The sequence below is a fragment of the Eucalyptus grandis genome, chromosome 5 (assembly GCF_016545825.1).
Source record: "Eucalyptus grandis isolate ANBG69807.140 chromosome 5, ASM1654582v1, whole genome shotgun sequence".
Lineage (NCBI taxonomy): Eukaryota > Viridiplantae > Streptophyta > Magnoliopsida > Myrtales > Myrtaceae > Eucalyptus > Eucalyptus grandis.
Window position 1 is genome coordinate 12,038,540 of NC_052616.1, and position 27,271 is coordinate 12,065,810.

Below are 27,271 nucleotides of genomic sequence, written 5' to 3' on the forward strand. Positions count from 1 at the left end.
TTCTTGCTCGGTGCAAAGGCGGCCCAACCTGTTACAGAGGGCAGCCATTTGCGAAGATTCCTCCTGGTCGTCCGATTCCATTCAATAGGCTAAAACAGGGCAACTTTACATGAACAGGTCTAAATCTAGAGAGTACCAAGTCGAGAATCCTAAATTTATCAAGAGGAAGGTACGTAATGCAGAAGGGAACACAAAATTGGGTAAGTTAAGCCATGGCAAAGCATCACCAAAGATAGACTGAATTACGGCAATACTGTACCGGGTGGAAAGGGGATCGAAAGCATGCAAACTCAAACCAGGCGGAGATGGACAATTGCGTGAGTGCTGGACCTTCAACGGAATCCCGAAGCAGGCGGAGGTGGATGATCTCGAGGGCACTGGAAATTCGATGGAGATTCATTCGCCGTCAGAGGAAACGTAGAAATTGAGAATCCCATAGAAGATTACATCGAGGGGGAGATGGAAATGCACAGGTCTATACCGAGAGGTCAATGTAATTGGGTTTTAGGGCTTGGGTCAAAACATAACTACCATGAGGTAGAAGACGCTCTACATCTTCAAGGGCATTTAATGGGTACACAAATTACGGATTTTCTAATCTATTGGTGCATTTATGCAATTTCCATTCCCAATCATCAAATTGATCGCAATCGAATTCAATTGATATAATGAAATATCGATTGGTTTGATCAATTGAATTCAAGATCACCTAACGAATCCAAATCGACATTTACATGATGGTACAAATTAGACACCAAAATTAAATTGAGGTCCAATGATCAAATTGAACCCCAATTTATCAAATTGAACCTTAGTCTAGAATGAATCAATTCGAGTTGCATCAACTGAAGCACATAAGCTTGAATTTTCAGTGTTCAAGCGAGCTAAATTTATCAAATTGAAACACTCCCAATTGAATTTGACAAAATTGATTCCGGATTTGGATCGTCCCTAAGAAATTGAGCCCATTAAGAGTGAAATTATCCAAACTATGAAGAAGTGAACGGGATCCCTAATTAGGGCTAAAATTGGAGGCTTCATCTTGAAATGTAGAACTTCAAAATTGAAACACGAGCGAGCGTGTAATGACCTCTAAATCAAATGTCGTGATGAAAACTAAGATAAAATATAGCTAGAAAGAAAGTAATTTTTTTTTATTTTTCGACGATCTAAGTCCGAAAGAGTAGGAAAACAAGGTTCTTAATAGATTTTTGAGAAATTTTCGATGTCAAAGTCAAATTGAAGTTATAGATAATTTAAGTGTCTTCACATTTTTAATTTTTTTTTTGTCTCTACCTTTTAGTGATTGAATTACTAATACGTTCATTAATGGTCAAACTTTGATCCTTTTTGAAGATTTTCAACGCAAAAGTGAAATTGAAACAATTTGGAAACTTTTTGCTTAAAATGTCGAATTTTGACTTAGGGTTGACTCAACTCAAAAGTCAACTTTTTTAACTTTTCGAGATTTTAGTAAAAATTGCCAAGAAATGAGGTATAAATGAAGGGCAAACGAAAAAGAAATGAAAAACAACATTTTTCGCTTGAGAGATGGGTTCCGTTGCAATTGGAAACCCTAATCTCAAGATTTCACCTTGGATGCATAGGCTAAAGATCAAGTATCAATAATGAGGCCATGGACCCATTCTACTTTCGATGAGGAACGATGCGTCGGATGAAATTTTTTGTTTAATTTTTCGGGATTTAAAAATTATGGATATTTTGTTTAGGCATTGCGTGTCTGCATTACATTTAGACTCATGTAATATTGTAAATTTCGTTCAAATTAGGTTCTAAGCTCATTCGATCGTCAAAACTAAGATTTTTTTTAACCTAGGCTCTCTAAGGAATCAGGCCACACTCCCTTTTCCTTAGCCTAGACAAACTTTGCACGTGCCTTTCTAAATTGGCAAAGAAAAAATCAAGAGAAATTTCGGCGTAGGAAGATTCAATAGAAAATTCATCCCCCGCGATCAAGGCTTAAGTAATTTTCAGCCAAAAGGGAATTAAGAGAGGGAATAGCATTTTTCCCCTTCTCCAAGTATCAAGTAGAGCTGCATAAGTTTTCTTTTCACTATTAACAACTTTGTTCACATCTTTTAACCAATTATGGAAAAAGTGAGGATTTTTGGCCAAGAAGAGGTGATCCAAACTTAAATTAGGATTGGCATTTCCAAGATTTATCGTTTAGGTGTGCTTGGTAACCATTATGTTTCCAGAAACAATTTCTGCTTAGAGATAATTCTTTTTTACTCTATTCTTTGGATGAAATTCTAAACAATTAAAAGCATTTGGTAATTATCCAAACAAAATTTATTCCTGGAATAGAAATTTGTTGTTTACGACTCTTATATTTCTTGTTTCTTTTAATTTTTAGTACTTTTATTATATTTTTCATTTTCTCTTCTCCTTCCTCCTTCCTTGCCAAGCCGGTCTTCTCCTTCCTCATGCATTTGGTATCCCCGTGGTCGGTGACCAGCTAGGCAAAGTCTAACAAACTCATCGGAGACTTGCCTAGCCACCGTGAGGCTTGGCCTCGCCAAATTGCCGGTAGACATGGACATGCTAAAACGAGAAAGATCGTCTGCCGGAGCATTTGACGAGGAATGGCGTGTGATAGGAGAAGAAAGAATCCCGCCCTCGATCGGCGCTTCACGTTGGAAATGAAGGCCAAAATTCATGTGTTGATTTTTGTGGCCCTTCTTATTTGTCAGCATGAAATATTTCCGAAGGATTGATCGTCCGAATTTCTTCTACGTCATTAAATGCATGCACATGGCCATGTGCATGCATGCTCGTAGAAAAGAGTTGGTCAACACTTGCTGCTTCAGAAGCCCATCACGTAGGCGCTGAATTCACCCTCTCTTCTTGGTCATCTTTTGTGGGTTTCTCTTGTTTTTTATTAATAAAGAAAGAGGGAAGGCAGAAGTTCTACGTGTGTCAATGCATGATGGTCATCCGCTCACACACTCTCATTAATTGCATGGAGGCACATGCTTTGAAGATCGGCACCGTTCTGGCAATTGTGGAGTACAAGATTTTCATCCCCTTCAACCGATAAAAGGTGAAGACGTCTGAAGCCTGAGATAGAGTGAGAGCAAAAGAGCTCGGCAGAGAGCGAGAGCAAAAGAGCTCGAGAGAGAGTGTTTTGTGCTGAGTTGAGTCCATTGAGTTGTTTTGTTAAACACCGTGGGTATCAAGTATAAAGTAGGGCTGGGAAACACTTGAGTGCATGTGTGATTGTAATCCTGTAATTCTCCGATTTATAGTGAATTGATTTGCCGGCTCTCCCTGTGGACGTAGGTTTCGACATTCGGACCGAACCACATAAATTTTAAGTGTCCTGTCCTTTTCTTGTTCCTCGTTTTATTTCGATCGATTTCTATAGCTCCCGACGTAATTGCAAAATATTACAATCCGCTTCCGCTGCGACGCCTATTAACACAACAAAGAGCATGGGTGAAGATATCCGGAAATTGGAGCACGGAGTTCATGTTGTGTCCAGAACTCCGGGCAGGGTGCTCGACATGATAAAGAGGAGAACTCTTCGCACCAGAGCCATCAAACTCCTAGTCCTTGTGAGTGCACTGCATCACCTCCTTCGACTTCGGATCCTGTTAAGTTTCCCTCTGCTTTCTGCAAAACAAGTTCTCTCTATTCACTTACCTATATTTTTGCCGGGACGAAGCTGATGAGATACTAAGCAGAGGATTTCTTTTACGCAATAAATGCTCTTCACTTTTCGATCATTATTAATGTGACACCCAGAATTTCGAGTTTTAATTTGACTGGATAAATAGGGCCGTTTTGTTCAGTTGAAACCAGGGATGGTGAAATTGGGATGCAAGTGGGCTATACTGATAAGAAAAAGTACCAATTTTATCGATGAAATATTGAATAAAATTATAGGGGTCAAATTGATTTGATTCAAGTGGGATTAAGGTTCAATTTGGGAAGAAAACCCTAACAAAATTCGTATGCCACACTTACCCCCACATTTTGGCCTATCTAAAGCTTCTAGAAGGGGCATTTTTGGCAAGGAAAAGGGAGTGGAAGACAGCTGGTTCGGCTGACCTAAGAGAGAGAGAGAGAGTGAGAGAAAAGAAAGGAAAATTGAGTTTTTCTTCCTCCCCTCTCTCCTCCTCCGTCGACGGATCCCCCCCTTCTTCCACTTCGGTTGCTCAGCACCATGGAAGCCGAAGAAGCCGAAGCAGCTCCGCCCGTCGCCGCCTCTCGCTGTCATCTTCGCACACCCGCAAGCACCGAAGCTGCTCGCACACCCAAGCCCACCGCCGTGCTGCCGTCCGCGCATCTCCGCCCCTTCTCCCTCCTCCTCGGTTCGAACGGCGTGCGGGGACAGCAGCCATGTCGCTCGGACCAGGGCAGCCACCGACCTTCGCCTGCCGCCGCCCCGTCCGCTTCGCGCTCGCCCGCGCGCCCCCGTGCACCGCAAGCTCCGTTCCCTCGCGCCAGGCGACCTCCTCGAGCGAACCAGCCTCTATTCAACTCGGTTCTGCCCCGACCAGCCACCTCCAGCCACCGCCTACCTCCGTCCAACCACCACGTACCCTCCCTGACGTCCTCTCGCCCTCCGCCGGCCTCCCCTCGCCGCCTTAGCCGCCTTAGCCGCCGGACAAGCTTCGTCCAGCCAAGAACAGTGGCTGGAAAAATGGGTTTCCAGCCCTGTTCAAGACTCGTTTCGGCCATTTCAGGGCCCCAAACCCGAGGCCCGCTTTAGGAAGAATTGTTCCTCGCGTCGCCGCCTTCGGATTGATCCGATTTGCGCGTGATTTGGTGAGTAATCTCACTAATCCCATATTAGTTGGCTAATTATGCTTAAGCTTGGTTTAGTATTAATTAATTACGTTTAGGTTGTTAGATTAGAATATATTTGCAATTATTAGTTAATTGTGATGCAATTTAGATAAATTGATTGTGCAATTAACAAGTAGACGTGGTCTACTATTTATTGGAAGCATCTCGGGAATTTTCTGACCCCTAATCGGGCTTCAATTTGGCGATTCGGGCCTAAGTGTGATTTTTTTTAGTATTTAAATATTAATTTTCGGAATTAAATTAAATAATTATTTATTTTTCGAAAATTCAAGGGAGATGGTCCGAACCGGAATATTATGCTGATGACTGTGGTGAAGTCCGTTTATTTAATCAGACTTTATTTTAAGCTAAATTGAATTTTTAATATTAATTAATTTTCAAAATTAATTAAATAATTATTTATTTTACAAAAATTCAATTGGGATGGCTAGTGACCGGAAATTTATGCTGATGACCGTGGTGAAGTTCATTTATTCAATTGGGCCTTATTTTGAGCTAAACGGAATTTTTAATATTTAATAATTAATTTTCGAAATTAATTATTTATTTATTTATTTTTCAGAAATTAAGATTGAGATGGCCGATGACCCAAATCTCGTGCTGATCGTCGTGGCACAGTCCGTTTATTTAATTGAGCTTTAATTTGTGCTGAATTGATTTAATTGTGGATATTTAGGATATGTTCCTAAATTGATTATTTGAGTAGATTGAGTACGAATTAAGGTTGTTGATAATTACTTTAGAAAAGGGATGAATCATCATGAAAGGCACGGGCCTTGATGATTAGATATATCACCTCGGAGAATGCACATGGCTCGGTGACGAAGTATGTCGCCTTGGAGAATGCATGTGGCTCGGTGATTAAGTTTAGCATCTAAAAGGACACGTGGGCTCGGTAATTTGATGCATTACCTTGGAGAATGCACGTGGTCCCAATGAGTACATTTGGCATCTTGAAGAGACACGTGGGCTCGGTGACTTGATGCATCGCCTCGGAGAATGCACGTGGGCTCTCTGATTCAAAATGACATTTTAAAGAGAAAGTGGTCGAGTGGGACCGTAAAGGCATTGAATTTTGAAAGTGGTCGAGTGGGACCGTAAAGCCATTGAAGTATCGAAAGTGGTCGAGTGGGACCGTAAAGCCATTGAATTTTGAAAGTGGTCAAGTGGGACCGTAAAGCCATTGAGTATCGAAAGTGATCGAGTGGGACCGTAAAGCCATTGAGTATCGAAAGTGGTCGAGTGGGACCATAAAGCCATTGAGTATCGAAAGTGGTCGAGTGGGACCGTAAAGCCATTAAATATTGAATGTTGTCGAGTGGTGGGCTATGTCTTCCACCTTTGCTTAAGATGTGATATGAGGATCGTAAATCGTAATTGATGATTGAGATGGAATAACCGAATTGACCTAGAATGGTCCATCTGGCATGTAATCGACTAGGTCGATTGATCATTGATTTGATTTGATGTCGTGGATTGATTGACGATTAGAAATGACCATGAGTGGTCTTGTTGGCTTGTAATCGACTAGGTCGATTTGATCGATGCTTCGATCGGTGATATGATTGTTTGAGTGCCTATTATGAATTGTACTGACTTGCAGGTGGGATCTGATGCTAAGGTACGTCCTCTGCCCTGTGCGTGTTTAGGTAGCCTATAGTATAATAGTTTACTAATTGGGCTTAGTGGGGTAGAACTCGTTGAGACGTAGTCTCATCCCAGTTTGGGGAAAAACATTTCAGGACTCGATGAGGAGCTGATGAGGAGGATTCTGAGAAGGAGAACTCGAAGGTGAAACTTGAGTAGAAGGATTTTTTTTTTAAGAAGAAGATAATCCCGAGAGGGGCCTTGAGTATGGTCTGGATGGGCTAAGAGTCTATTTTCTTTTGAGAATTTCTTTTGAAGTAATAGTTATGAATTGGTTTGTGTTTTGTATAAAAGTTTGGTTATAAATTTCAATATAAAAAATATGGCCCTGCTTTTCTATCCCATCGTTTTATTGTCTGGGGATCTTAACTACTTCCGCATGTGCTTAATAAACGAAAGGGTCGGCGATACTTTGTCCTGGGATATCGCATTATAAAATCGATCAAGTGAGAAGGATGTGTGCGTGCCCGAGGATCGGGGTGTGACAACAAGTTTAAGTGGTATCAGAGCGAAGTTGAAGATTGGAGTGATAAGGAGCGTTGAACATGGGATAGTTAGTAGGAAATGCCTTTAAATTCATGCTGGTGCATGTCTGTGTTAGCTGGATGTTAGAATTGATTGTCGTGTGAGGATTGTTCATCTTCTAATCCAGTGTGGATGTGGAAGACGGGTTTCAGTGTAAAGACTGAACCATGAGCGAGCAGGAGCTAAGAACTCCTAGTAAGAGGACAATGTCCTCTGTGACTCGGGATGAAGCATCGACAAAGGTTGGTACCCGAGGTGGTTGTGGCAAAGTGTTGGCTCTGGCCAGCTCGAGTGTAAGAGTACCACTGCAGGTTGGTACTAGTGTAGTAGCATTGAATGATCCTAAGTTCGATAGGATCATTTTGATGCTAGTGTTCCTTGGGAATTGGATAAGCCAGAGGCTCAGGATCGAACCGCCGTCAGTGTTGTAACCACTGTTGTCGCTTCACCTATTGAGATCCAGAGTGGGGATATGATCTGGGATCAAGCCATCGCTTCCAAGTCAAGGTACAGATCCAGTTCAGGCAGAAATGGAAATCGGTCAGGGAAAAGATCGAAGTCGAGAGCGGTTCTAGCGACCGATGGGACAACCAGAAAGAGTGTGATGTCACTTGGCAGGAGATTGAAGACTCACCTGATGAGTGCCGAAAGTATGGAAGGAATGCATGGATTAATCCTGTGTTCGAGAATGACTAGAACATGCTTTGATGGTAGTGAGCACGGCCATCAAGTGAGGGACTATCGGTTGGGGTTTAAGAAGAACACCAACACTGTTACTACCGTTGGAACACCAGCAAGATGGCAAGAGGAACATGAACGGAACCGACTATGCCTAATTCAATGAAAGAATATTTTGAGGTGATTTTATCAGAATAGTGCCAGAGAATGTTGGGATTGCAAGTGTGGAATTAGTTGTTTGTTAAGGCTGTAGGAAAAGAACCAATGGTGCAGATGTGAGGATTGATGAATGAGGAATTCATGCATATCAGTGCATCACTTTAGGGATCATCAGTTTTGTGAAAAGAGAAAGAAAGATGGTTCGTTGCAATTATGCATCAACTATAGTCGACCCAATCAAGTGACAATCAAGGATAAGTGTTCATTGTCAAAGATCGACGAATTGGCGACTTGTTATAAAGAGTGTGGATGTCTTCAAGGATCAACTTGAGGACAGGTTATTGTCAGTTGAGAACCAAGAAGGAGGTTATACTGAAGACGACATTTCACACTTGATTTTGTCTTTGTGAGAATAAGGTAAAGCCATTTGATTTGACGAACGCTCTAGCCGCTGTCATAGATTTGACAAATCGAGTGTTCAAAGAATATCTAGATCAATGGTGATCACGTGGTGTAGTGACATTATAGGGTGTTCATTAAATGTTGAGAATCACGAGATGCCCCTAAGAATGGTCGTGTGGTTACAGGCAAAAAAATCTTCATGGACGCAGCCAAGATCGAATCAGTTGTTAATGGACCGAGACCGACATCAATGTCAGAGATCAGAAGTTGTGGGGATTTGACAGATTACTACGGAAGGTTTGTGAAAGAATTTCCAGCATCAGTATCATCATGGGCTTGACCTCTTGAGAAATAAGATAAATTCATTGGCATAGACAAGTATGAGGATAGTTTCCAGAGCTTCAGTAAGATCAGGCTACCGCACTTATGCTAAACTTTCATTTGGCTCTGGAAAGCATGAAACCTTTAGTGATGTGTCTTGCCAACGATTGGGTATGTATTGATACAACATGATAAGATTGTTGTATAACCGTCCCGCCAGTTGAGACCCAACAAGTTGAACATGAAACAGTGTCGTGAATCAGAATTTTGGCAGAACTATAATGATGTTATCTGCTATTATCTTGGGAGAATGAAAGAAGTAATTTATGTGTTGAGCCGAGAGTCTTCGATTATACATAGGCTGGCTAAAGTATAAACTTTACTGAAAAAGGGTTCGAAATTTGGTTTTCAAATTTGAGGTAAGCTACCTTTTAAATTTTATAGCTGCCCTCAAAATTAAACCAAATGTTCAAGTTAGAATCGGCCCCTAGTTGACAGACAGAGATGTTCAGAAGATCTTATAATAGGATACTGGCAAGAAAGAATCTAACTTTGAAACTTCTGAGGATGGAACGTTCGGGTTCCATGAGGAATTGAGTGCACTTGACAGTGTAGCACTCAGGGAAAAGATCTTGTCGGAAGTTCACTATAGTATCGCAACTTTGACCAGCTGGTGCAAATAAATCAGAATCGGCATTAGCTAGATTAGTAAGCTGATATGAAGATAAATACAGCTAAGCAGGTTGAAAGCGTCAGAAGTGTCAGTAAGTGGAATGCGAATCGGGAGAATTTTACCATCACTTGAGAGTCCCAAGTAAGAATGGAAATATATCACAATGGAACATTGTGATAGGTTTACTAAAGATTCAGGGGATTACTGATACCATTTGAGAATAGTGGTTGATCGATAGATGGAGTTGGTCCACTTTGGTACAGTATGAGTAGATCTTGTTTTGAGTATGTAACATCTAGATTTCAGGCTTTGATTTCGATTAGATAAATTAGGCATTTCCTCGATGCGATTACAGTGTTTTTCTCTGAGTTGGCCACTCATGAGATAACTAGACTAGCTGGGTGAGTTATTAAGGACCTTAAGGCAAATAGACTTGAGAATTCGACCATGGATCGACTCCTCGACCGTGCTCATCTTTAGAGACCATTGCGGCATAGTATAAAATCGATTTGAAATTAGAAATAGATCGGCTCGACTGAGATGAATGACCGATCGTGGGTGACTCCACTAAATTGGAAAATTCTCATCGACCGGTACTAATTTGATGTTTCTATCGTTTTGGTACCCTGTGTCCGTATTTGAACCTTTGAGATTTTCACGATAATCGAGAGTCGCCAATGTGTCGAGTGGGTTCATTGTGGTTCGAAGAAAATCGACCACGGGTCATTTGTCCTAAAAAGCTCTGAACACTACCCGGTAGCCTAGGTCACACTAAAAGCGTGTCGGAGTGAAATTAACCGCCAATCTAAGTTCGATTTCAGAAATTGAAGATCCTATCTTGTTACAGAGTGGGTATACCGAAGTGTGTGTGCATTAGATAATTCGTCGTCATGGAGTGTCGAGGATGAATTATATTTCGAATCTAAATTAGAGATTATAAATTCGGCAGAGTTTTCGGAGGATTCTTTATTATGCAGTGTATAGCAGATGGTACAGAATTTCAGTGGAGAAAAGAAAGTGAATGAAGATTTCAGGCCAAAGTCATTACAGTAGCCAGTGATTATAGTTGCCAAGATCAGTGCCAGAGTTATATCAGATCTTGACCAGAGGTTCCAGTTTCAGCAGATCAGTTAGATAGTTTCTTTTTAATCAGTGCAAAGCAGAGTGTACAGGATTTCAGTCGATTGAGATGAGATCAGAAATTAGAAAATCGCAAGTCTAAAGTCAGCTCAGAAATCAGTGTTTACAGTTGTCAGATCAGTGTAAGAGTAAAGATTGCTCAGAATTGTCAGAAATTTTGAATCATTGAGGTTCGAAGGTTTATTAGGGAGTCGAGATAAGAGATCAGATGTGGATGACAGAATGTCTTATGTGAGAAGCACAGTTCAATTGTTGGTTCAGACATAGCAGATTTTGTGTACAAAGATGATCTCCTTGATCAAAGTGGTTAGACAACGCCACGAGACCGAATGATCAGCGTGGAAAACTGAGACTTGATGAGACGACAATACCCCCACCTTTCGTTTATGGATTGGTGAAGGTTTAAATTTCGAGGACGAAATTTTTATAAGAGGGGAAGAGTTGTGACGCCCAAAATTTTGAGTTTTAATTTGATTGGATAAATAGGGCCGTTTTGTTCAGTTGAAACCAGGGATGGTGAAATTGGGATGCAAGTGGGCTATACTGATAAGAAAAAGTACCAATTTTATCGATGAAATATTGAATAAAATTATGGGGTTCAAATTGATTTGATTCAAGTGGGATTAAGGTTCAATTTGGGAAGAAAACCCTAACAAAATTCGTATGCCACACTTACCCCCACATTTTGGCCTATCTAAAGCTTCTAGAAGGGGCATTTTTGGCAAGGAAAAGGGAGTGGAAGACTGTTGTTCGGCTGACCTAAGAGAGAGAGAGAGAGTGAGAGAAAAGAAAGGAAAATTGAGTTTTTCTTCCTCCCTTCTCTCCTCCTCTGTCGACGAATCCCCCCCATTCTTCCTCTTCGGTTGCTCAGCACCATGGAAGCCGAAGAAGCCGAAGCAGCTCCGCCCGTCGCCGCCTCTCGCCGTCGTCGTCGCACGCCCGCAAGCACCGGAGCTGCTCGCACACCCAAGCCCGCCGCCGTGCTGCCGTCTGCGCATCTCCGCCCCTTCTCCCTCCTCTGGTTTGAACGAAGCAGAAGCAGGGACAGCAGCCATGTCGCTCGGACCAAGGCAGCCACCGACCTTCGCCTGCCGCCGCCCCGTCCACTTCGCGCTCGCCCGCGCGCCGCCATGCGCCGCCAGCTCCGTTCCCTCGCGCCAGGCGACCTCCTCGAGCGAACCAGCCTCTATTCAGCTCGGATATGCCCCAACCAGCCGCCTCCCGGCCACCGCCTACCTCCGTCCAGCCACTGCGTAGCCTCCCCCTTGCGTCCTCTTGCCCCCCGCCGGCCTCCCCTCGCCGCCTTAGCCGCCTTAGCCGCCGGACAAGCTTCGTCCAGCCAAGAGCAGTGGCTGGAAAAATGGGTTTCCAGCCCTGTTCAAGGCTCGTTTGGACCGTTTTAGGGCCCCAAACCCAAGGCCCGCTTTGGGAAGAATTGTTCCTCGCGTCGCCGCCGTCGGATTGATCCGATTTGCGCGCGATTTGGTGAGTAATCTCACTAATCCCATATTAGTTGGCTAATTATGCTTAAGCTTGGTTTAGTTTTAATTAATTACGTTTAGGTTGTTAGATTAGAATATATTAGCAAATATTAGTTAATTGTGATGCGATTTAGATAAATTGATTGTGCAATTAACAAGTAGACGTGGTCTACTATTTATTGGAAGCATCTCGGGAATTTTCTGACCCCTAATCGGGCTTCAATTTGGCGATTCGGACCTAAGTGGGATTTTTTTAGTATTTAAATATTAATTTTTGGAATTAAATTAAATAATTATTTATTTTCCGAAAATTCAAGGGAGATGGTCCGGAACCGGAATATTATGCTGATGACCGTGGTGAAGTCCGTTTATTTAATCAGACTTTATTTTAAGCTAAATTGAATTTTAATATTAATTCATTTTCGAAATTAATTAAATAATTATTTATTTTACAAAAATTCAATTGGGATGGCTAGTGACCAGAAATTTATGCTGATGACCGTGGTGAAGTTCGTTTATTCAATTGGGCCCTATTTTGAGCTAAACGGAATTTTTAATATTTAATAATTAATTTTCGAAATTATTTATTTATTTATTTACTTTTCAGAAATTAAGATTGAGATGGCCGATGACCTAAATCTCGTGCTGATCGTCGTGACACAGTCCGTTTATTTAATTGAGCTTTAATTTGTGCTGAATTGATTTAATTGTGGATATTTAGGATATGTTCCTAAATTGATTATTTGAGTAGATTGAGTACAAATTAAGGTTGTTGATAATTACTTTAGAAATGGGATGAATCATCATGAAAGGCACGGGCCTTGATGATTAGATATATCACCTCGGAGAATGCACATGGCTCGGTGACGAAGTATGTCGCCTTAGAGAATGCATGTGGCTCGGTGATTAAGTGTGGCATCTAAAAGGACACGTGGGCTCGGTAATTTGATGCATTACCTCGGAGAATGCACGTGGTCCCAATGAGTACACTTGGCATCTTGAAGAGACACGTGGGCTCGGTGACTTGATGCATCGCCTCGGAGAATGCACATGGGCTCTCTGATTCAAAATGACATTTTAAAGAGAAAGTGGTCGAGTGGGACCGTAAAGGCATTGAATTTTGAAAGTGGTCGAGTGGGACCGTAAAGCCATTGAGTATCGAAAGTGGTCGAGTGGGACCGTAAAGCCATTGAATTTTGAAAGTGGTCGAGTGGGACCGTAAAGCCATTGAGTATCGAAAGTGGTCGAGTGGGATCGTAAAGCCATTGAGTATCGAAAGTGGTCAATTGGGATCGTAAAGCCATTAAATATTGAATGTTGTTGAGTGGTGGGCTGTGTCTTCCACCTTTGCTTAAGATGTGATATGAGGATCGTAGTTCGTAATTGATGATTGAGATGGAATAATCGAATTGACCTAGAATGGTCCATCTGGCATGTAATCGACTAGGTCGATTGATTATTGATTTGATTTGATGTCGTGGATTGATTGACTGATTAGAAATGACCATGAGTGGTCTTGTTGGCTTGTAATCGACTAGGTCGATTTGATCGATGCTTCGATCGGTGATATGATTGTTTGAGTGCCTATTATGAATTGTACTGACTTGCAGGTGGGATCTGATGCTAAGGTACGTCCTCTGCCCTGTGCATGTTTAGGCAGCCTATAGTATAATAGTTTACTAATTGGGCTTAGTGGGGTAGAACTCGTTGAGACGTAGTCTCATCCCAGTTTGGGGAAAAACATTTCAGGACTCGATGAGGAGCTGATGAGGAGGATTTTGAGAAGGAGAACTCGGAGGTGAAACTTGAGTAGAAGGATTTTTTTTGAAGAAGAAGATAATCCCGAGAGGGGCCTTGAGTATGGTCTGGATGGGCTGAGAGTCTATTTTCTTTTGAGAATTTCTTTTGAAGTGAATAGTTATGAATTGGTTTGTGTTTTTTATAAAAGTTTGGTTATAAATTTCAATATGAAAAATATGGCCCTGCTTTTCTATCCCATCGTTTTATTGTCTGGGGATCTTAACTGCTTTCGCATGTGCTTAATAAACGAAAGGGTCGGCGATACTTTGTCCTGGGATATCGCATTATAAAATCGATCAAGTGAGAAGGATGTGTGCGTGCCCGAGGATCGGGGCGTGACAATTAATCTAGATAGTCATCCCTTCCTCCTTAATATCTACATGATTTGGACATTAGAGCATGTACAAGGTGGATATGGCTTCATAGTTCTACTATGAATAGGGCACTTGTTCTTTTCTTTTTCTCCTTGTCTTGTCTGGTGAGTATTAGATTTTTTACTACGACGAGACATGCTTCTCTCCCCATGATGTGCACTTTGTAATTTTCAGCACATTGCTATTATTTGCTTCGTCCTCAATTAAATCAGTTTTTAAGGAGTCGCTCTTACACGTTCATGTACGCAACTGGCTAATGCATGAGTGGCATTCTCTGCAGGTTGTCTTAGTTTCAGCAACCTTCCCCACTGAGATATTAGAGATGACAGGAAGATTCATGACCGATCCCATAAGGATTGTTGTGAAGCGTGATGAGTTGATGCTGGAGGTGAGCTACATTGGGTTAGTTGCATTTGATGGCGACTAGGGATCATGAGATTCTTCTGACACAATCCTTCCTTTACTTCGTATGGTTGCGCGTCGACCAGTACATGGTGCCAGTGGAAAGAGAAGACTGGAAATTTGACACTCTGTGTGATATATACGACAACTGCCCCATACGCCAAGGAGTTGTATTCTGCAACACTAAGCGGAAGGTACGACCCCAACCACGTTGGGTTCCACACTTGAGGTGGAACATAAACATCTCGATGACTTAGAGATTCTGAAGACCTCTACTGCTCTATTTCTCTTTGATCTATATTTTGTGCTATGGCTCTTCATGTCCTCCTTATATTTGTCGAGCAGGTGGAGTGGCTTGCTGAAAAGATGCGTGATTCTAACTTCACTGTGTCTTTCATGCACAGGGAAATGCCTCAAAAGGAGAGAGATGCAGTAATGGCTGGATTTCGATCTGGGGCGACTCGGTTGATGATCACCGCCGATGTATGGGCTCGAGGGATTGATGTTGAGCAGGTTAGTCCTGAAAATTAACATCGCAATAATGCAGATGATGACATTCTACCGTTTTTGTCTGCCGTGTTCGTATGTCGGATGCTTGCTTTTACGGAAGGCCAAATTTCTTCTTTCCTTGTTGCACCACGACCATTTAGTTGTGCAAGTGGACCGACTGAATCATTCTCAATACACTCTGGAGGTTTGTCTCGTTGTCAACTATGATCTTCCCAACAGCAGAGAGCTGTACGTCCATCAGGCCGGTCAAGTAGGCCATTTTGGGCGGAAGGTAACTATTATGAACCTTGAAGTGGACGCAACGGCAATCCTATTTTCAGTTTTTTGTTCTTGCCGTGGGAATAACGACAAATCTCATCGACATTGCAATTTACGAACGCCAATCCGTGTCTGCTTTTGCAGGGTGTTGTGGTAAATTTTGTCAAAGACAAGGAGATCCAGATTCTTAGAGACAGAGCAGTATTATGGCACCCACATATGCGAATGTCCGGAGGACCCTGCCAATATAATATGACAAGATAACAATGGGTACACTTAGAAAGGCCGCGAGAGGTCCGGTTCTTAATCTATAGCTTTTACTCCCGACCCATATATTATCGCATTGTTTGATCTTTCGAAAACTTGGAAGCAATTGGGTTGTGTTTGGAATGTTTAATTCGTGTTAGTCCTTTGAGTTCCGATCCTTGAACACGGGCTCCTACACACATTTTGTCCACCTTCGTATTGATATTTAAGTTCCCTTAAGATGAAGTGGTGCTCGACAATCTCCCAAAAAACCAGACATCATCAATTTCCTCACCCTTTCCCAAATAAATAAGTCCAAGGCGTTGACTTCTGGGTGTTCACTAACCTTCAATTTTCACCGAGGCGCCTAAAACTCTTCGCTAAACTCGTACCAAAAATATCACATCTTTCACCCCCACTTAACGTGAAAACCTTACGCTCCAAAGTTTCAATCCAAAGTTGGAGTTTATGGTTAATAAAAAGTAATCTTCTTGGTGCTTTTTGATCTCCATTTTTCACCAAGGTATCATCGGGACTTCTGCTATTGCTAAGCCGGCGCCAACTCTATCATCTTTAAGCTACTCAACAGAAAACCCTTGAGATTCTAAAAGTTTTTAGCGAAAGTTAGATATGTCTTTGACCCACTCAACACCGTGAATGTCATGAGAGATTTTTGTTGCCTAGTCAAGCCGTGACGAAGTTTCTCACTTTATGCCCTTGTCTAAGCCCATATGCTGGGCCCCTAATCGGGTTTAATACCCTTACGTGATTTGGAGATGCAAACACTTGTGCGCGTTGTTACTTGAGCCCATCACCATAGAATTTTCTTAATTTTTAAGTTGAAATCTGAGATAGGAAAAGAGTTAACCTTGTGTTGGGGGATAAGTACAGCAAGAGCTCACTGGAGTGTTACTAGTTTCTTCTTGCTCACTTAAGTGCAAAAATTTTGAAAAATCGATCACTTAAGTACCATCAACGATTTGTTTCGTTGGAATATTCAACGTAGACGCCGGTCATCCTACGAGACATTACTGTCATGATGTTACCTTGAGTACACCAACTATGGTTCGACTAATGATTTATTAAGTCTATACTTAACTCAAGTTCTTCCAAACCCTTGTCAATTTATGACTTAAGAGTTCAAGCTATTAACATGCAAATGTTTTTTTTTATATAGAAGTCGCCACTAATCTATTTATGATGGGTCGATTTGATATCAAAGTAAAGTATTGTGAGAAAAACCTTACTACTACAAACTAAAGATTGAATAAATTTAGGGACTTGATTACGCTTGATTACTCTAATGCTCTTTCGATACGTTTTCTCATATATTTTTAAAAATATTTTGCAGCAGTCTAACTTGATTTTAACTCTATCATTTAACATGTAAGATAATCATGCGGGTGCACAACTATTATTAAACACTAAATAAAGCATGGCAACCAATAAATTGCAAATGTAGGGAGTAAATACTTACCTTGATGCAACGCAAGCATTTGCAACAAATATTAATTAGAAACACATGTTCAGCTTATATATCACTTCTAATTATCATGCAATTCACTCGACTTTTTTCTTTTAATAGGATTTTCGCTTATTTAAATGAAGGCTAAGCTACATGATGTACAAAAATAGTTTATATTAACATGACATGTGACTTTCAATTAACATGCAAACTATATGACACTCGATTTTAATTTAATGACCTAATTCTAATGACGGATAATGATTAATACGTAACCATTATACATGACATGCACATGATATTCACTTAATTAAATGAAAGGTAAACTATGTGCAATGCATGCAATGTCGTACAAAAATAGTTTATATAACATACACAAGACTTTAAAAAAATAATAATAATCCTAACACACAAACTATACACACAATTTAAATTTAATGACCTAACTCTATTGACGGGCAATGATTTATATGTGACTACTCTACATGACATGCATGTGATTTTTTTTAATATTAAAATACGTAACAAAAAATGAGGGAAATTAACTATTTGGAAGAAAGATAATATCTAGTTCAATTTAAGTATTAAATTGTGTCAATTCCTAATTTGAATTAGAATCTTATCATGAATATTATAGAATCTACTTAGACATGCAATGTTATCGAATAGAGCTAATTAATCTACAAGCAATCTTTTTTTCTTTTTTAATTTTCAAATAAGGACAACCAAAACAATCACACAAATTACAAAATATCAACGAATTGCCAAAGATATCATCCATAACTCAAATTAGAGAATGATATCTAATTAACTTGATTATTCTGCTAATAAAATCAATAAATTGATATTAAATCTTTGGTCCATGCCGAGGGACAAATGTGGCTGCTCAATATGCCTTTGTCTTGGAACTAGTGAGCAAGAATCATCAAGGCATGGATGCGGGGATCCCACTGAAGATGCAGGTGTCATTGAAGAAACAGGCAGATCATCTTTGTCAGATGATGGTGTAGGTGATTCAATTTCTTGATTGAAAGAATTTGAATCGGTTGGAATATATGATATAGGGTTTGCTAAAATGAAAACATATTAAGGACTCACAGATTAATCCTCTTCCAATAAGAATTGACTGTTGTTTGATTTTGGCATAGGCGATTTAGATGAAGGTGTCATTTCCTAGAATGAAAATATATTAAGAACTCATAGATTAATCCTCTTCACATTGTGGACAGGGATAACAATTGCGGTACATAGAATTAAGTTCATGAGTTGTCAGCAAAAAAAAATTAAATCGACGAGTCTCTAGTGCTTGTGGGTATGACTTGAAGGAGTCTTGCAAAGGCAAATGACTTCCGTTCTTGGCCATACAAAAGAAAACGAGTGGGATCAAGAAGTGGTTAGAAAAATGGAAAATCAAATCAAATAGAAAAACCTCTGTTGAAGGACCCATCCTCATTTATAAATCTCGCACGTATTAAATCAACGCTCTTATCAAGTTTCCACGTTAACTTTCACAAAACTACGTACTTCTAATCCAAGGCATTCTTGTTCAATGCGGACATATATGGGCTTTTGACCTTTCCGTGAGCACTAGAATAACTCATCCTTATTTATACATCTTGGATTTATTACCTGTGTTGATAAAAGACGGGAATCTGCACGTCTATGGGCACGTGCATGTGAATGTTATCTACTTTTATATGCCTAGTCACCGGCTGACGAGAGAAACAGATGTTATCTTAGTTGAATATTCGTGCATAAACCAAATTCCTTTCATCCGGACCTAGTAGCTGAATTCGACTAACTTATCAAAGTTACTGAAATGAATACCCTGCTCGGCTTGGAAATATTTTGCCAGCGAAAAAGAAGAATGACTAATGTTAGAGTGTTTTGTTAACTTTATAGACTTAAACAATGCCAGTCCAAAAGACACATTCCTTTTGCCTATCGCCGAGCTACGGATAGAATGGATATTCCAGCAGCAATCAATGCAAGAATGGATCCAAATGGTGGCGAGGAAACGACGGCCTTTATAATTCCCAGGGGAATATTCCGATACAAAGTTATACATTTTAGGTTCAAAGAAAGCGGGCGCAACGGTCATGACTTTCCTTCCTAGGGACTTGCTACACTATATCATCTAATGTTATGTGGACGATTTGGCGGTCAAGACTAAAGATGGGGGCGATCACCTAAATGATCTCTAGCAAAAGATATCGGAGCTTGTGGACCAATGCCGTCTCGACAATTAATTATGTGAGTTCCATGTTGGATGAATTAATTATTAGATCATACAATAATTTTTTCCCACCACACCAGCAAAGACAATTTTTCACGCGGAAACTGTATTTTGACTTTCGAGGCAATAGAGAATACGTAATTATATAATTGCATATACTTGAAGTTCGTATGTATACATTTATTTTCTATGACATACTCAGGTATTATTATGCTTTTCTTTGGGGAAGATTGAAGGATATGTTATCTCCAATAGGTGTGTATCATCAAAGATCTCAAGTGCACAAATTTATAAAAGCAGATGTTGGATGAATCTAAGAATTAATGGACTTCTTCACGAATTTTACTCTCCTAGCTTTTCTCTTCAGTATTTTTTTTTCCTGCTTGCGCATGCCCATTTCTCTTCCTCATTTACTCGCACCTATTCACCAGCATCATACTCATTGCAACTAAATGACTGGCAAATATGAAAATAATCTGACACATAAGAATTATATAGAATCATATATAAAAAGAAATGGATGAAAGATATTTCCAATCGTATGACAGCCCCATACACTTTAAACCTACGAGTTTAAAAGCTGTGAGCATTGTAAACAAAGAAACTCCAAACACATTCAATGTTGGATCCAAGAAACACTTCTATATATCTCTATTTCTTATTCTCCGGACAACCAGGAAACAAGAAAACACTATTATCAATCTTGAAGTTCAAGAACCATATCCAAGAAAACAATTATTCTCCCAACTACATAAGTATACCATTCTTACCCCCACTATGCTTCTCTTAACCTTCGGATGCCCATAAAAGCAAACGTATACTCCATTTTAGAGGAGAAGATCGTTACGCCATTAGGCTTCAATGAATTCTACGAGGAGCGCAGCACGCTCCTCTTCAGCCCGGGTGATCTCTTCTCGAATTTCCTGCACTCTGGCTCGCGTCGCTGCAATGCGGGCTTCCGGGTGATTGATATTCACGGCCCGCCTAGCACGCATTAACAAGGCATTCACTTTAAGGTCGAGCTCCCATCTGAGACGCCTTAACCTCCTCTCCACCTCCTCAAGCTCGTCTAAAACAACTTGGTCAGTCCTTGGCATTTTCTCTCCCTCTCTCAGTCTCTCTTAGTGTTTTCCTGGTTCAAGATAAGAAGGCAGAAGCAAGAATCAGCTTGAGATGGTTAACAGGAACTTTCCCCTCAGACTTCAAGAATGGACCTTATTTATACCCGCGGTCACGTCAATGATTACGGGAAACTTCAAAACCAATAAAAGAAGAAAACATTATTCCGCTAGAAATATTACGTAATATTTGTTGCATAGTTGACCGACTACATATTATAGCCAACTAGAAAAAGGAAACCATTATTCCACTCGAAATTTCGTGAATGGACCTTATTTAGAGAGAGCTGTGATGAGCACTACAATTAGATGGACATAAGTCGTGTGGGAGACGTTCAATGGGGAAGATGCGCGTTCCCTGTTCGAAGAATGCTCCACTCACCATTTTCAGACTGCTGTAATTTTAGAGCGGGCCTTCTTATTCCGGAGTAGATGTTGAAAATTAAGAGAGAAACCGACCAACTTCAGAAGTCGCATTTTTGGGTCTTTTGTATGCTGGATTGGGGTTTCTGAGAGTGGATTCATGTGATTTTCTTTTTCTTTGGTGGAATGGATTCTTGTGATTGAGGAGCAATGTTCTGGAGAGAGGAACAGAGAATTAGCTGATAAAACCCTCAAGAAATTATATTCATTTGTCTTTTTCGAGCTGCAACCCTCATGTAGAATTTTTCTCGACTATGGTTCATGTCATGTTCGCTTCGGACCTTCCGAATGTCCCAATCCCATGTTAAAGCTGAAATTTGGTCAACGTGGGAAGTTGAGAGGTTATATTCATTTGCCTTTTTCTGAGATGCAACCTTCTTGTTTGATTTTTGCCGATTATGGTTCATGTCATGTTGGCTTTGGACCTCCAAAAGGATAAATTTTTAGGTTACACGTCAAGTATGCTATTAAGGTCAGGATGTGGTTAGAAAAAAGAAAAATCAAATCAAATCAAATCAAAAAAACCCGCGTTGAAGAACCCATCCCTATATATACATCTTGCATTTATTAAATCAACTGTCTTAATAAGTTTCCGCGTGAAAGTTCATCCCCATCTATACACCTTGCATTTATTAAATCAACTCTCTTACTAAGTTTCCATGTGAAAGTTCATCCCCATTTATACACCTTGCATTTATTAAATCAACTCTCTCACTATGTCATCATATTAACTTTGACAACACTATCAAGGACAAACGTTTCAAATATGATCAGTGGCATCTTCTCCCCGGTTGCTTTTTGGGTTGAGGGTTGCTTAAATAAGGAGCATCGGACGTTCATCGAGAGCCCCGCATAGCTCAATGTAGAAAGTGTGATGCCAGATCTTTTCCATATCGTCCCAATTGCTGGCAATTCCACTCTCCATAGGGTACTTCAAAGTAAGCATGCCCCTTTTAGATTGGGCCTCATCTCCAACATAAGTAACCCTATGGCCCATACTAACCATGTCAACAGGGTGCCTCGATCGACAAACCATACTGGGGAAGACAACCCTTGGAGCATCATCTCCAGCAAAAACAGCCTGTCAAATTCAGGCTATTACGTGAGCACAGATACCACCATGCACTCTAGGAAAGCCCATAGCAATGGACCGGTGCATCAATATTCCCACCTTAACCATGTCAAATCCATTATCAACACCAAGAGGCTGAACGCTTCGGCATCTGCCATCTCCTTATGCTAATCAAAGGAAAAGCTCTACATGATTAATACAGGTAAATATCAATGTCCAAGTAAGATCCACGTAGGTAAGTTCTAATGGATCCACGATAACGTTTTATCATATAATTATCCTAGGGATAATATATAGCTGTATAATGAACTGCACTGATCCAACGAAGCTAATTGAATAGAGCTTTTGTGCAGATAACAAGAACAAAGATACCTCTAGTAGCTTTTTAATTTCAAAAAAATTAAAGCCTTAAGGATATATTTTCAATTACGCAGGCTCTATCCCTCACTGTCCAACAGAAAAACAATGAAATACTAAATCCAAATAACACGCTGACCAGGAAAAAAAATCAAGAATTTTTGAAGAAATCCTTTAACTACCATAACAGTACAGGAGAAAGGATAATAGAGAGTGACAGGAATCTTAAAAATATTCTTGAATTACGGTCGTCGAGTTCAACAATCATGCTTTAATTGTTGATCACGCCTTAACTCGAAACACCATAGCAGCTCGCACACCAACTATGCATCTATCCATGAAAGGAATCTCCTCTCGATGCCATGAAACAAATTAAGCTAAATCATCCCAATTTCCACTCTTGGTCACGCACAATCCGTTGATTCTGGGAAAGCTCCACATGCTTTCAACAATCGGCAAGCCTTCACCCAGTCCGATTCGGTAAAATTCAATGGCAAATCGCCTAAATCAGCTCCTAAGCCTCCAAAATTCGACTAGTAACATGGCCGCGAATTGGTCAAAACAAACGAAGGAATGAAATCCAACTTCAAATTACATTAAAAAAAAAAAATATGGTCGCATTCCATTCAATTTACCATTTCATTCTCCGATTCAGAATCGAGTGACAAAATCCAAAACAGAAGCAGAGAGAGACAAGCTTTAGTTCGGAGTTCGAGACGCCCAACAACATAATCGTTTTAGTGTCATCCACGGTAAGAAAGGTTCTAGAGTCTTACGTGTTATATTATTTAATATTCATGATAGTATACCATTTATTCGTGTGTTATCTTAGGTTTTCAATTTATTAGGCAAAAGAACGCTTCAAGTGCCATAACTTTGCACAAATGGACACTTAAGTGTCATAACTTACGAAAGCTACACTTAAGTGCCACATTCGAAGAAAAACGGATCATTTGAGTGCCACTCCAGCCAAAGTCCAGCCAAAACTTGACGTGGCATTTTTCTGGCAAAGAGCGCCCAAAACACACCGTTTTGCACGCTGACGTGGCCAAATAATACAAAATGACGACTTTTTGGGCTGATGTGGTAAAAATTAATAAAAATTAATTAAATTTAAATTAAATTTAAATTTTGTTAAAATTTTAAAAATAATAATTTAAAATTTTTAAAAATTTAAAAAAGAAAGTAAAGGGTGGTGGCAGCTAAGCGATCAGCCCTCAGCCCACCGGCATCGCCGGGCCGACGACAGCGGGAGATGTTCAGCGATCACCCACGGTCCTCGCCTAAATTCGGCGAGGGTCAGCAGCCCTTGGCCGGTTGAGCGAGGGCCATCGACCTCGCCTAATCTGGGCAAGGGTTGTGACCCTTGCCCGATATAGGGCGAGGGCTCGCAAGCCCTCGTTGCCGGTCGGCCAGGGCCGATAGCCCCCGGCCGGGGCCCAGCGACCTCGATCGACCCTCCCCGCTGTCACCGGCCCTTCCCGGCGGCGGCGGCTAAGGGTTGATCCTTCAATCGCCTCCCCCTTTCTTTTTTTAAAAATTTTTAAAATTTTAAATTATTGGTTTAATATTTTAACTAAATTTAATTTAAAATTATTATTTTTAAATATTTTAACTAAATTTAATTTAAAATTATTATTTTTAAATATTTTAAGTAAATTTAATTTTAAATTAATTTTTATTACTTTTTATCACGTCAGCCCAAAACGACGCCGTTTTTGCATTATTTGGCCACGTCAGCGTGCAAAACAGCGTCATTTTGGGCTCGATTTGCCACAAAAAATGCCACGCCGGCGTTTCGGCCGAACTTTGGCGGGATTGGCACTCAAGTGATCCATTTTACTCCGATTTTGGCACTTAAGTGTACTTTTCATAAGTTATGGCACTTAAGAGTCACTTTGTGCAAAGTTATGGCACTCCTGGGGTCTGCACGTCCAATTTATTACAAAATAAAGTATTGTGAGAAATACCTTACTACTACAAACTAAAGATTGAATAAATCTAGGGACTTGATTACGCTTGATTACTCTAATGCTCTTTCAATACATTTTCTCATATATTTTTAAAAATATTTTGCAATAGTCTGAGTTGATTTTAATTCTATCATTTAACATGTAAGGTAATCATGCAGGTGCGCAACTATTATTAAACATCAAAAAAAAAAAGCATGGCAACCAATAAATTGCAAATGTAGGGAGTAAATACTTACCTTGATGTAACGCAAGCATTTGCAACAAATACTAATTAGAAACACCTGTTCAACTTAAATATGACTTCTAATTATCACGCAATTCACTCAACTTTTTTTTTATTATTATAGGATTTTAGCTTATTTAAATGAAGGCTGAGCTACACAATGTACAAAAATAGTTTATATTAACATGACATGTGACTTTCAATTAACATGCAAACTATATGACACTTAATTTTAATTTAATGACCTAATTTAAATGACGGACAATGATTAATACGTAACTATTATACATGACATGCACATGATATTCACTTAATTAAATGAAAGGTAAACTACGTGCAATGCATGCAATGACGTGCAAAAATAGTTTATATAACATACACGTCAAGTATGCTATTAAGGTCAGGATGTGGTTATATTCATTTGCCTTTTTCTCAGATGCAACCTTCTTGTTTGATTTTTGCCGATTATGGTTCATGTCATGTTGGCTTTGGACCTCCAAAAGGATAAATCTTTAGGTTAAACGTCAAGTATGCTATTAAGGTCAGGATGTGGTTAGAAAAAAGAAAAATCAAATCAAATCTAATCAAATCAAATCAAATCAAAAAAATCCGCGTTGAAGAACCCATCCCTATATATACATCTTGCATTTATTAAATCAACTGTCTTAATAAGTTTCCGCGTGAAAGTTCATCCCCATCTATACACCTTGCATTTATTAAATCAACTCTCTTACTAAGTTTCCATGTGAAAGTTCATCCCCATTTATACACCTTGCATTTATTAAATCAACTCTCTCACTATGTCATCATATTAACTTTGACAACACTATCAAGGACAAACGTTTCAAATATGATCAGTGGCATCTTCTCCCCGGTTGCTTTTTGGGTTGAGGGTTGCTTAAATAAGGAGCATCGGACGTTCATCGAGAGCCCCGCGTAGCTCAATGTAGAAAGTGTGATGCCAGATCTTTTCCATATCGTCCCAATTGCTGGCAATTCCACTCGCCATAGGGTACTTCAAAGTAAGCATGCCCCTTTTAGATTGGGCCTCATCTCCAACATAAGCAACCCTTGGGCCCATACTAACCATGTCTGGGGAAGACAACCCTTGGAGCATCATCTCCAGCAAAACCATCTTGTCACATTCAGGTTATTACGTGAGCACAGATACCACCATGCACTCCAGGAAAGCCCATAGCAATGGACCGGTGCATCAATATTCTCACCTTAACCATGCCAAATCCATTATCAACACCAAGAGGCTGAATGTCTTCGGCATCTGCCATCTCCTTATGCTAATCAAAGGAAAAACTCTACATGATTAATACAGGTAAATATCAATGTCCAAGTAAGATCCACGTAGGTAAGTTCTAATGGATCCACGATTACGTTTTATCATAGAATTATCCTAGGATAATACATAGCTGTATAATGAACTGCACTGATCCAACAAAGCTAATTGAATAGAGCTTTTGTGCAGATAACAAGAACAAAGATACCTTTAGTAGCTTTTTAATTTCAAAAAAATTAAAGCCTTAAGGATATATTTTCAATTACGCAGGCTCTATCCCTCACTGTCCAACAGAAAAACAATGAAATACTAAATCCAAATAACACGCTGACCAGGAAAAAAAATCAAGAATTTTTGAAGATCCTCCAACTCAGGACTGAGTGTCGAAGCTCCTTCTATTGGAGAATTGGGAATGGTTGCTCGGTATCCCTCTGGTTTGATAACTGGCACCCCAGGGGCCCTTTGAACTTGTACTTTTCAGACTCGGCCATATATGCATCTGGCATTCCTAGGCAGGCGACAGTGACGGACCTATTCACTAATTGTGGAGCTATCATTAAGGGGGTCTTGGACTCTTGGGCGAATCCCCTTCCCACCCTCTCCCACTCTTCCAATCGTTTCGGCTGGAAGGGAAATACCTCCCATCTCTTTACGGTGGCTTCGGCGTGGGATTTGATTAGGAGGAGGAAGACTCGGGTCTCCTGGCACACATTCATTTGGAACAACTCCATCACTCCAAGGTACCAATTTAACCTTTGGCTTATTGCCAAACACAGGCTTCCTACCCAAGCTCTATTATTATCTTATGGTAGGATAGATAGTGCCTTGTGTCCATTATGCAATGAGGTACCGGATTCTATAGACCACCTATTTTTTGGCTGCCGCATCTCCGCTAGCATCGCCTTCTTTTGGGCCTCTAGGTGCAATCTTCCGTGGCGAAACAATTCGTGGGTCGAGAACCTCAATTGGGCCGCCACTTTCCTTATGGGTAAAGACTTTTATAAGTGCATTGCTCGCTTCTCTTTTGGTGCTCTTTGTTACTACATATGGAAGCACAGAAATAGCATCCTATTTCGAAAGCAAAGCTTATCCGTCCCAGAGGTGAAGAATCAACTCATCAAGGTTGTCAGAGACAAGGCCACCACCTACAGGAATGTGGATGATACATATAGAAACCGGAGGCTACAGCGTAGCTGGGGTATTGATCCAATCATTTTTTCAGCTAGGGACTCTTCTACTTCTGTAGGGCCCTAGCCTGGTGTTTGCTGTTTGGATACTCTTCATCTTCACGGCTACTTCCTTGATGGTTCTTCACTTTTGTCGCTACCGGATGTATGCGTAGTTTGTGGTTCTCTTGGCCTTTCGTGGCCTTCTGTTGCCTTTTGCCTTATGTGGCTGGCTTGCTTACTTAGGCCCGCTCTTGCGGTCCTCTTTTGCATTCGACTCCCTTCCACTCACCCTGACTTGTTGTATTGTTGAGTGCAAGTTGTGGTGTCGGATCTTTTGTATTTTTTGGTTAAAGCTCAATATATTCTTACCTTTCACCCAAAAAAAAATCAAGAATTTTTGAAGAAATCCTTTAACTACGTAACAGTACAGGAAAAAGGATAATTGAGAGTGATAGGAATCTTAAAAATATTCTTGAATTACGGTCGTCCAGT

At 40.4% G+C, this 27,271-nt stretch overlaps 2 protein-coding genes and 1 pseudogene across 2 annotated transcripts; 1 reads left to right on the forward strand and 2 right to left on the reverse strand.

Moving 5' to 3' along the window:
• Positions 1–3,510: 3,510 nt before the first annotated feature.
• On the forward strand, positions 3,511–15,659 carry LOC104446217 (annotated as a pseudogene).
• Positions 15,660–21,508: 5,849 nt separating this feature from the next.
• Positions 21,509–21,924, reverse strand: LOC120293623 (actin-1-like). The gene is made up of 2 exons (XM_039313320.1): positions 21,895–21,924; positions 21,509–21,775 (listed from the first exon to the last, which is right to left on the reverse strand). The coding sequence occupies exons 1-2, from the start codon at positions 21,922–21,924 to the stop codon at positions 21,509–21,511; spliced, it is 297 nt and encodes a 98-aa protein (XP_039169254.1).
• A 3,293-nt stretch (positions 21,925–25,217) lies between these two features.
• On the reverse strand, positions 25,218–25,605 carry LOC104446220 (actin-2-like). Its single transcript, XM_010060102.1, has 2 exons — positions 25,546–25,605; positions 25,218–25,454 (listed from the first exon to the last, which is right to left on the reverse strand). Exons 1-2 carry the CDS (start codon positions 25,603–25,605, stop codon positions 25,218–25,220), a joined length of 297 nt encoding a protein of 98 aa, XP_010058404.1.
• Positions 25,606–27,271: the final 1,666 nt, after the last annotated feature.

Coding starts and splice junctions, on each gene's coding strand:
- LOC120293623 (XM_039313320.1), bottom strand. CDS start 21,924: ATGGCAGATGCCGAAGCGTTCAGCCTCTTG. Junction 21,776..21,894: donor CCGAAGCGTTCAGCCTCTTG/GTGTTGATAATG, acceptor TGAATTTGACAG/GCTGTTTTTGCTGGAGATGA.
- LOC104446220 (XM_010060102.1), bottom strand. CDS start 25,605: ATGGCAGATGCCGAAGACATTCAGCCTCTTGGTGTTGATAATGGATTT. Junction 25,455..25,545: donor ATGGATTTGGCATGGTTAAG/GTGAGAATATTG, acceptor GAATGTGACAAG/ATGGTTTTGCTGGAGATGAT.